General features: G+C 32.5%; 1 protein-coding gene across 1 annotated transcript; it reads left to right on the top strand.

Moving 5' to 3' along the window:
- Positions 1 to 643: 643 nt before the first annotated feature.
- LOC101506120 (growth-regulating factor 4-like) lies at positions 644 to 5,120 on the top strand. Its single transcript, XM_004506493.4, has 4 exons — positions 644 to 1,068; positions 2,124 to 2,490; positions 4,290 to 4,696; positions 4,774 to 5,120. The coding sequence occupies exons 1-4, from the start codon at positions 858 to 860 to the stop codon at positions 4,779 to 4,781; spliced, it is 993 nt and encodes a 330-aa protein (XP_004506550.1). The 5' UTR covers positions 644 to 857; the 3' UTR covers positions 4,782 to 5,120.
- Positions 5,121 to 10,359: the final 5,239 nt, after the last annotated feature.

Below are 10,359 nucleotides of genomic sequence, written 5' to 3'. Positions count from 1 at the left end.
TGGTCCAAATTAATCAAAAACTGGCTCAATTTTAGATTAGGGAGTAGAAGATTAGAATTTTTCAAATAAAAATTAGGTATATGTTTATACTAAATTCTATCTCAAATCTCATAACAAGTAGAAAATTAATTCAAATCTAAGAAAAAATGCAAGGTTATATATTTCAAATTTGGAAGGGAAGAAAATTAGAGTTTAGAGTAAAAAGTTTAGGATTTTTAATTTTAATTTTCTCAAAGAAGAAAAATACACGCCCTTTAATAAAAAGAAGGAGGAGGATGATGACAATTGAAGGAGAGGAGCACGAAACTTTATCTATATATGATATTGGATATATTTCATCAATTCATTTTTATTATTTTGGAAATTACATTTTGCTTACTAAGAAATTGACGAAATGCCACAATGAAATAATATTACCGAGTTAACTTGACACCTTATTAATCTTTTTGCATAGTCAATTTTACTAAAGCGGAAGAATCTCAAATAGCATGAATATAATTTAATACTACTCCAGTCTAAATGGTTTAGAATCAAAATTCACAAGATTTAATTACTGTATTTAAATATATGAAATTAGAAGAGGTAAAAAAAATATCTAAGGAGAAATAGTACTATTTTACTTGCAGCATCAACTAGCAAACACAAACCACACGCGCGCAGTTGTGTCACAAAGAAATCAAACAAAACAACCAAAACCCAAAAAAAAAAAAAAAAATCAAATCAAATGGTTCCGACAAGTTCGATCTGAGTCTAGTCTCTGACTATGTTTAATTTCAATACTGAACAACAACAACAACAAGTGTTCGTTCGTTGCCTACACTATTGATTCACAGTAATAATAGCAGTAAAAAAAAAACATGAATAGCAGTGGTGGCAGTAACGGAGGGATGATGATGGGTTTCAGTAGTAATAAGTCACCTTTCACAGTTTCTCAGTGGCAGGAACTTGAACATCAAGCTTTGATCTTTAAGTATATGGTTGCTGGTCTTCCTGTTCCACCTGATCTTGTTCTTCCTATTCAAAGAAGTTTTGACTCTATTTCTCATAATTTCTTTCATCATCCTACTTGTAAGTTCTCTCTTTTTTTTCTTTCTAGGTTTCTATTTTTGTTCATTTTATATTTATTTTTGCTCTGCTTATTTCATGTTTTTATTTTTATTTTTAAATAAGGGTGTTTTCTGTTTTTCATTTTTCATATTTGAAAGTTTATTCTTTAATTAAATCATATTCCTTTTTAAGAATCCTTGTAATTTGATAACTATTTGTTACCAAAGTTGCATCAATGTATGCTTTTCTTTTATAACCCTAAAGGATGCATATTTCATATCATTTAGCCCTTTGTTCCTTAAAAACCAAATTAAGTTTTTTTTTTTACTGGAAACCAAATGAAGTTATATTAAGGTCAGTTAGTTATTTTAATTTTGTTTTTTTAAATTGGGAATGTGAGAAATTATTATTAATCAAAATGGTAATAATGACCATTTTATGAGCGGATTTGAACTGACCAAAAGGATTCATTTTTCCTTTTTTCATGGACATACTAAAGTTAGTTAGTTGAAGCTTGTTCCATGGGTTGTTGGTTTGTTACCTTAGAAGGGTGACCAAAAGGATTAAATTTTCCGTTTTTAGACTGTTTTTCTTTTTTTTTTTGCAATTAAGCATTCTATATTAATTATACATTTGCCTTCATTTTCCACTATTTTTCATACGGATTTTCTTTTCCATTTCTGAGAGAAACATTTTGATTTGTAATTGCTGATTGGTTTGGTTTCTTTCTCTTTAGCTTTCTATATTTGTAACTAAATCTAACTAGTGTTTTACTTTTATTGCATATTCAGTTGTGACATTTTTTCAGCTATAGCTTTTATTGCTTCCAAAAATGAACACTTCTTTTCTATGTAGCACCAACACTTTAGATTGAAGATGTGTTGGGTGTCCGACATGACACCGACACATATGATTGTATTCAATCACTGCTATTACTGTGTCAGCATTGTATCTGGGGTTCGTGCCTGTGTGTGTCAGTGTTTCATAGCTTTTTATTGATAATGGTTTAGGGTGTTTCTGAAATGTAGGTGATAAAGTTGTTGTGCATTACTAACTGGTTGTATAAATTTATACAGTGAGTTATTGTTCCTTTTATGGGAAGAAGGTGGACCCGGAGCCGGGACGATGTAGGAGGACTGACGGAAAAAAGTGGAGGTGCTCAAAGGAAGCATACCCGGACTCCAAGTACTGTGAGCGCCACATGCACCGTGGCCGCAACCGTTCAAGAAAGCCTGTGGAATCACAAACTATGGCACAGTCGTCATCCACTGTGACATCACTGACTGCCACTGGTGGCAGCAGCAGCAGCCGAGCTGGAGATTTCCAGATCCTTCCTGCAAATAATGCCTTTGGCAGTCTTCAAAATACTGCCGCTTCTGGAACCGACCGTGCCGATTATCATCTTGATACCATTCCCTATGGGATTCCAAGTAAAGAATACAGGTAAAGATATCTTTGTTTTTAATTCATTTCACACTTGTTGGTTGCTTCGAATCGGAAAATACTTTTAGCTGGAGAGAATAGAACAGAAAAAAGTCATTAACTATGGTCATATTGCTTTGCATATTTAATGGATCTGCCTTTACTTCTTCATGTTCTTGAGTGTTGATATTTTCATCTGAGTTTGCTTCAGTTTTCTTGTTCCCATTATTGTGCAGGTGAATTTCTAATTTGCTGCAGAGATTCACAAGCATTAGAACTACATCTTTGATATTGTGTAAATTGTCAAAAGAATGACTAGAACTGATAGTTGCTTTTCTGTGCTTTGCCTTCTTCTATTTCTCTTTTCAATGTTGAAGAGAGGGATTGTAGCTCTTTCGCTATATTTTGAAATGCTATTTTGTCTATGTAGTTCTTGTTCTTTGTGTAGCATCGTCACTGACATATGTAGTTATATTCAATTTCTTCCATTTTTCAAATTATTATCAGTGTCAACGCATCAGTGTCCATATCTTTGTCAGTGTTTCATAGCTTTCTATTTGTGTTGGGAGATGCTCTAACATGAGGGCTAGTTACTAGAATCAGTAGACCTCCATGAATTAAAATTGTCCCCAAATTGGACAAAATTGCGAAGAAGAAATTTAATTGCATTTTGTTTTTCTTTTCCATGCATTCATTTATTCCTAGATTATGAAGCGTATCGGTAAAACAACTTTTTTGGTATAAACAATGAGAAACATTTTGGCATGTTAATATGTGGCCCTGCTTTCAGTCTGCCATAAATGTCACATGGGAATAATGAGCAAGGTAGGTAGGTACACACTCATTCAATGTCTTCTAATTTTACTTTTGGTACATGATGCATTTCCTTCATTACTTACCAACAAAAGGGTGTTTCACACTTACTGTTATGCACCTACAGTACAAATATAACTGCAAATTCTTTTCTTTTCCACATAGCGATATGGTGTTGATCACTTCAAGTTATAAGTTTCAGCATACGAGACAAAAATACCTATATTCATATGAATGTTTATATGACATTGACATCACAATTTAATGTCGAATTGATAATGTGATGGATGCGTAGAAAATAAAGAGGAAAAAGCTTGGATTTGTTTCTTAGTTTTGACTTCAGTCAAATATATTACGTATTATGCTATCATTGATTGTATTCAAAGATATGATTGTACCTGAAAAGCTTCAACTTCTGATGGTTCAGTACCTTTGCTTTCTGTGTTTCATTTCATCCAATTGAAATAGGACCTTGGTTGAGTAATTTCATCATATGGTGGTTATATTCTTTTTCTTTTAAGTTTTGTTTCTATCATATATATTTCAATGTTATATAAGTTCATTCAAGATGATGAGATATCAAGACTCGAGCATTAATTTGTTGAATAATAGTTCCTTTGTAATTAGGAAAACATCGATGGCCTTGTCTTGTCTACAGTTTTTTTGCCTTCTTAAATTTTTTCATATTTCTAATGTTCATTGTCATGATTATTTGTTTGTACAATTGAACTTGTCCAACAATGCATGATGTCTATGGTGAGTTTCTGTATGATTAAATGACCGGAAGTAACAAGCTATACATGCATTTTTGGATTAACAGTGAGTTTGGCAGAATCACGGTGTGCAACCGTGATTCTAGTAGAAACTACACTTTTGGAGCTTCAGTAAAATCACAGTGTTGCCGTGATTTCGCTAAACTGACCGTCAATCCGACTATGCACTAAGCCAAAAAGCACCTTTTTCATACAACATGACTCGGCCAACATCATTATTCCTCTTCCCTACAGGTATCTTCAAGGTCTTAAATCTGAGGGTGGAGAACATAGCTTCTTTGCTGAAGCATCAGGAGGCAACAAGGGTCTCCAAATGGAGTCACAGCTGGAAAACACATGGTCGTTGATGTCAACAAGAGTTTCCTCCTTTTCCGCATCAAAATCAAGTAATAATTCCATGTTGCAGAATAGTTATCCTCAGCATTCATTTTTATCTAATGAATATGCATCTGGAGAAGCTGTGAAGGAAGAGGGCCAGCCTCTTCGACCCTTTTTCAATGAATGGCCTAAGAGCCGGGATTCATGGTCCGGTTTGGAAGACGAGAGATCCAACCAAACAGCCTTCTCCACAACTCAACTCTCAATATCCATTCCTATGTCATCTTCCGACTTCTCTGCCACGAGCTCTCAATCGCCGCACGGTAAGACCCATTTAAGTTTGGTAAAGTGTCAGATTGTAAGCATCGATTAACTGAATCATATAATTATATTGTTGCAGATAACTAGAGCAGCTGTACAAGATCTACGAAGCAATTTTATGGAAGGACGAAACAAGTCTAGTCAGATCGGATAAGTGTGGTCCAGTGAAATCCTGCGTTCGTGTATTTTCTTTCGTTGAAGCTGATTTGTGTACAACTTTATGTAATATCAGAGGTTTGTTGTAAGCAAGACCAACGTCTACTCATCTAGTGTGTGGAGTGGATATTTGCAGAACTCCGGGACATTCTTCGTCTTGTATCGAATGAACGATCATAAATATTTTCGTTCTGAATCAATGTATGCTGAATAAAGTTACTGGTTTTGTTCTTGAATATTTAATGAACCCCTTTGAAGTTTGTTTTGCAAGTGCTTGTTCTTTTGTATGGATCAAAGATTCTCTTCATTTCTATGCTTAAAAGAAACAAACTTATCCATTACTATTGTTTTTGTGTATAAAGGTCTATTTAGGATCATTTTATTTACCAATCATTATTTATAAAACTAATATGGTGATATTAATGTTCAAGAAACAAATCTATGTATCTATAACAAGCAGTAAGTTACCTTATTAATTATTATCAAAATAATAAAAACTAAGAACAAATATAATCCCCATATTTCAGGTATTAAAATTTTAAAATTGTCTCACGCTATCCATAAAATTTTCTTCCTTAAACTTCTTTATACAAAGGCAAATATTTAATGTAGGATTTGTGCTCTAAGTATTTATTGTATTGTACTTTTCTACAGAATGGTCAAAACAAGTCTATGATACACATGATGAGAAATAAAAGTACAAAGTATCACTATATTAAATCATAGAAACGAACAACACTAAAAAAAACATAAAAACACAAACATGGATTGCAACTTATACAATTTAAGTATCTGTCACGTAAAAGAAAAAAAGCATTTGACCATGTAATGTCAGGGCCACCATATTAATCTTGAGGCACGTCTAAAGCTTTCCACACAGCTTTGGAAGCATCAACGATGTTGTTAATTTGGACAAGGAGGTTGGTAATCATGATAGTAATCTTGTTGAGGCACATGCTCTTGGAAAATGGATTCTCTACCTTTGGTGATAGGTGACTTTAGTGTATTTTGGAGTAAAATTGGTGATTAAAATTAAGTACTAAAAATTATTTAGATGAAAGAGAATGATTGACTAAGAGAGAGATAGGTCCAAGGTCACCAAAGGTAGAAAACTCGAAGGTAGAGATTTCTATCCCCATGCTCTTGTGGTTGAATCATCCTGTGAAAAGTGCAACCACCGGAGTGTCATTGGAATGATACCACTTGTTTCATTCTAAAGGGTCACCTCGGTCTCCACCCTTTTGGAAACTATTAAGTGTGTGGCTTTGCGTAAGTAGTCACCAACGAAGAGCATCCATAAGTTGTGTACATGTTGGGTTCAAATGTAAGTAGTTAAGTCTCACATCGATTAAAAACGTGGTGACCGATATATCCGTTGTCTTAAGGTTTTTGGTGGAGATGTGGTGTCAGCATCTCTTGTGATCCTGGAGCATTTGGTCTTATATTATTGAGATAGTTATCTCTAGTTTTTTCCAACAAAGTCGTATTCATAGCTCGGTTAGTTTGATTTGTGCATTTAAATGGAGGAGGGAAATAAAAGTCCGAAATATGATTAAACTCAAGTCTTCTAATTACATAAAAATAAAGGTATGAAATATGATTAAGTTCAACTCTTCTAATTACATATCCACATGTTAAGAAGATATAAGAGAAATTAAAAAAGTTGTATGAGCAAAAGAATGTGCAAAATTGATAATTGGAAAGTCCTTGTTGGGGATATTGATCAATTTAGTTCCAAGTGGAAAGTTGAAAATGTCTAAAGTTAAAGAGAACATGTGAGAAGTCAATCTTGATACTTTCACAGATGCGACAATTATGAAAGTCTTAGTAAGTCAAGAAGCAAGTCGATGACTAGAAAATAAGTGGTATGCTACAATTGTGGCAAAACAAATCACATAAAAGGAAATTATAAGTTCCTTAAGAGAGATCAATCAAGGGAAAAAGATGAAGATAAAGAGAAGAAAAATGATAAAGACATAACAGCAGTTGAATCTTTTAGTGATGTCTACATTGTTTGTGATGATAGTTCCATAAACCTTACATGTCATGATTCAACTTGAATTATTGATTGAAGTGTCTCATATCATGTTACTCCTAAACGTGATTTCTTTTCAATTTACAAATATTTTGGTATGGGAGATGTTTGGGTTGAAATTGAGATTTGGTGCAAGCTTCAATTGAAGAATATTATACATGTTCCTGATATTCGTCTCAATTTGATTTAAGTGAAATCCTTGGATATTGAGGGTTATCAAACTTACTTTGGTGGTGGTTGTATATGTAAAATCACCAAAGGGTTTCTAGTGGTTGCAAATGAGCAAATTTCTACTTCTCTCTATAGGATGCATATGAAGCTATGCAAGGAAGAAATGAATGCAACTGAAGATGTCTCTTCTAATTTATGACATATGTGTCTTGATCACTTGAGTGAGAAATGACTCAATATAATTGAAAAGAAAAATTTTATTCCTATGAAAGCTACGTCTCTAAAAATTTGTACTCATTATTTTGTTGAAAAATAACATAGAGTTTCTTTTCATAATATTGGTCCTCTAATGTTGTCTCTGATATACAACATCTAATGTTGCACTAACTCTGATGATTAAACAATGTGACTTTTCCAAAGCCACTAATTCTAAGTCACATAGTTCTACTTCAAACTTTTATTATCCACCAAAGTCAGCATCTCACTTCAACAAGAAAGTCAACGACTCTTATGGAAAGCCAATGTCTTTGATTGATAAAATTCATTATGAAGAAAAGACTTAGCCGGATCCGAATTTCTGAATATTCAAGAACAAGCCTGAATTTATTCTCGCTCCAATCAATCAAAAGTATGAATCAAGATTCACGTGAATAAGTTTTTGAACACAATATGAAATTAGATACGATTTAGAATTATAATTGAAGGAAATATTTGACCAAAGTAAAAAGAAGATATGACCAAAATATTGTTCACAATAAGATATGGTCAAAATATTATTTGCAAGAAAATATGATCACAATATTGTTCACAAGAAGATATGGTTAAAATATTATTCACAAGAAGATATGGTCAAAATATTATTCACAAGAAGATGTTGTCAAAATATTATACACAAGAAGATAGGGCCAAAATATTGTTCACAAGAATATATGAACAAAATATTATTAACAAGAAGATATGGTCAAAATATTATTCACAAGAAGATACACAATTTTTTTACAAGAAGAAACACTCATAATTTGTTCATAAGAAGATACGATAAGAATTTGTTTACAAGAAAGATATTATCCAGATTTTAAAAGAACAAAAGTGAAACTCTAATATATTTTATAAATAGATACTCAAGGCTGAAGAGTAAAGTATGAACTCATAAACTCAAAATCCATAGAATTCAGAAAAACTTTTGAGAGCTCAAATTTTCTAAGTATGCAAAGTTCAAAGGCTTAAGTTCTAGAGAAACATTTGCTCAAAGAAATATTTCCTAAGTGTTTTAGTGTGAGAAATCAATTGTAAAAATATGCTTAGTAGAAGCAAAATACAATCAGTTCCAAACCTTTGTAACATAGCCTTATAGTGGCTTTAGTGTTTCTCAAGCAACTTTTTTCAAGTTGTATTTAGAAGACTTGACATGTAGGGTCAAGGTGTAGTTGCCTTCAACAATATGTGGTTTTCAGGTTGTGTAGAGAAAACTTAGCTTGAATTTATTTCAAGTTGTAAGGAACGCTTTTTACTTTACTGTTGCCTCTGATTTCTTTAAGTTTGATTGTTACTGTTTCTGTTATAAGAAAATAACCAAACTCGAACAGTTCTTGAATAAATAATTAAAAAAAAAATCATCTTAGACAAACACAATTCAACCCCTCTTCTCGTGTTTGCACATTCAAGAGAGGTTTAACACGAGTAATTGAAAATCTGCAAGTACTCCACTTGCTACTCATTTCAAATTAAATTCTGATCAATGTCCTACAAATGAGAAAGACAAAGAAGAGATGAAGGAGGTTCTTTATGCATTCACAAATGATAGTTTGATGTATGTTATGGTATGCACAAGGCCAATATTGCTCATGCAATTGGAGTTGTCAGTCGGTTCCTCTTTAATCCTGGTAAAGATCATTTCAAGCAGTAAAGTGGATTCTCTGATACCTCATAGGTACTTTCAAAGTGTGTTTATGTTTTGGCGGTGGTGAACTTCTGTTAAATGGCTACACAGATACAAATATGGCAGATGATCTTGATTCTAGAAAATCTACTTCTAGTTATATGATGACATTTGCAAAATGAGTCGTGTCTTGACAATCAAGGTTACAAAAGTGTGTTGGTTTATCCACTATTGAAATTGAATATATTGCAACAACTGAAGCTTCTAAAGAACTCATGTGACTGAATAAATTCCTACATAAGTTAGACTTTAAACAAGACAAGTTTGTGTTATTCTATGATAGTCATAGTGCAATCCATCTAAGCAAGAATATGAATTTTCATGCAAAGCCGAAGCATATTAATGTGCAGTATTATTGGATACGAGATGCGTTGAAGATAAAGTCATTTTTTTTATTGAAAAGATCCATACTGATGAAAATGTTTCAGATATGATGACAAAAACTGTGTCTATGTCGAAAATGATATGTTGCAGAAAAAAGGCGGACATGGTTGAACAATTCCTTCTCAATAAAAAAAAAAGGATTTGTTGGATATCACTCCACAAGTGGACAACACCAAGTATTAAAGAAAAGAAGAAGAAAAAGAAAATGTAACTTAGTATATTGGGCTAGGCCCATGCTTGTGAACAAAAGAGATGTTTTAATTTCTAACTACATAAGATAGAAAAAAGGTGGCTTATGTAGCCGTAAGCAAGGAATAAGGGAACATAATGCCAAAGCAATGTAGTCGTGCTTTTGCAAGAAAAAAAAACAAATAAACAGAGGTAGCATGCAACATAAAGGAGAAGGATAACTTGGTTCCGATGGTAATAGATGTGTAGTAAATTTATTTTGTTTGATCTATAAACTTTAGTATGTTATTTCTACTACTAAGTGTATTCTTTTTAATATATATTGTTAGTAGTTTTACCTTATTTTATAGTTAGTTTGGAATACTCACTTCAGTTAAAGGTTGTTTGTTATTTGTTTGATTTTTACCTTTTGGTGATGGCTATAGTTGATTGATGTTTCTTAATGTTACTAGAAAACTCTAGTATACTCATTAATTATTATAGTAAAAGGTTTTACTATTTTTATTCTTTAACGTTAAGAATTGTTGTATATCTGATATTTAATTTTCTACAAATTTTTATTGTTATGTGGAATTTTATTGCGTTTGACCATTCATCTTAAGAGTATTACGCATGAAATAGTTATTTATAGTTTTTCCCAACTCATGTTTCCTAAACAACAATTATAATCATTTTCTTGACTTAAGAGCTTTCTTTCCTCTAATTTTACTGTCAATTCTAAGCTTCGGAGTACAAACAACTTGTTATAGTAATACTAAGAAAATAAATTGAGGGAAAATTGCTTCATTTTT

This window comes from Cicer arietinum, chromosome 6 (genome assembly GCF_000331145.2).
Source record: "Cicer arietinum cultivar CDC Frontier isolate Library 1 chromosome 6, Cicar.CDCFrontier_v2.0, whole genome shotgun sequence".
Lineage (NCBI taxonomy): Eukaryota > Viridiplantae > Streptophyta > Magnoliopsida > Fabales > Fabaceae > Cicer > Cicer arietinum.
The sequence above is the reverse complement of the archived record's forward strand: the minus strand, read 5'-3'. Positions and strand labels throughout refer to the sequence as shown.

Excerpts from the sequence above, each read along its gene's own strand:
- LOC101506120 (XM_004506493.4), top strand. The coding sequence starts at position 858 with ATGAATAGCAGTGGTGGCAGTAACGGAGGGATGATGATGGGTTTCAGT. Across the intron at positions 1,069-2,123 it reads TTTCTTTCATCATCCTACTT|TGAGTTATTGTTCCTTTTAT; the intron begins GTAAGTTCTCTC and ends AAATTTATACAG. Across the intron at positions 2,491-4,289 it reads ATTCCAAGTAAAGAATACAG|GTATCTTCAAGGTCTTAAAT; the intron begins GTAAAGATATCT and ends TCTTCCCTACAG.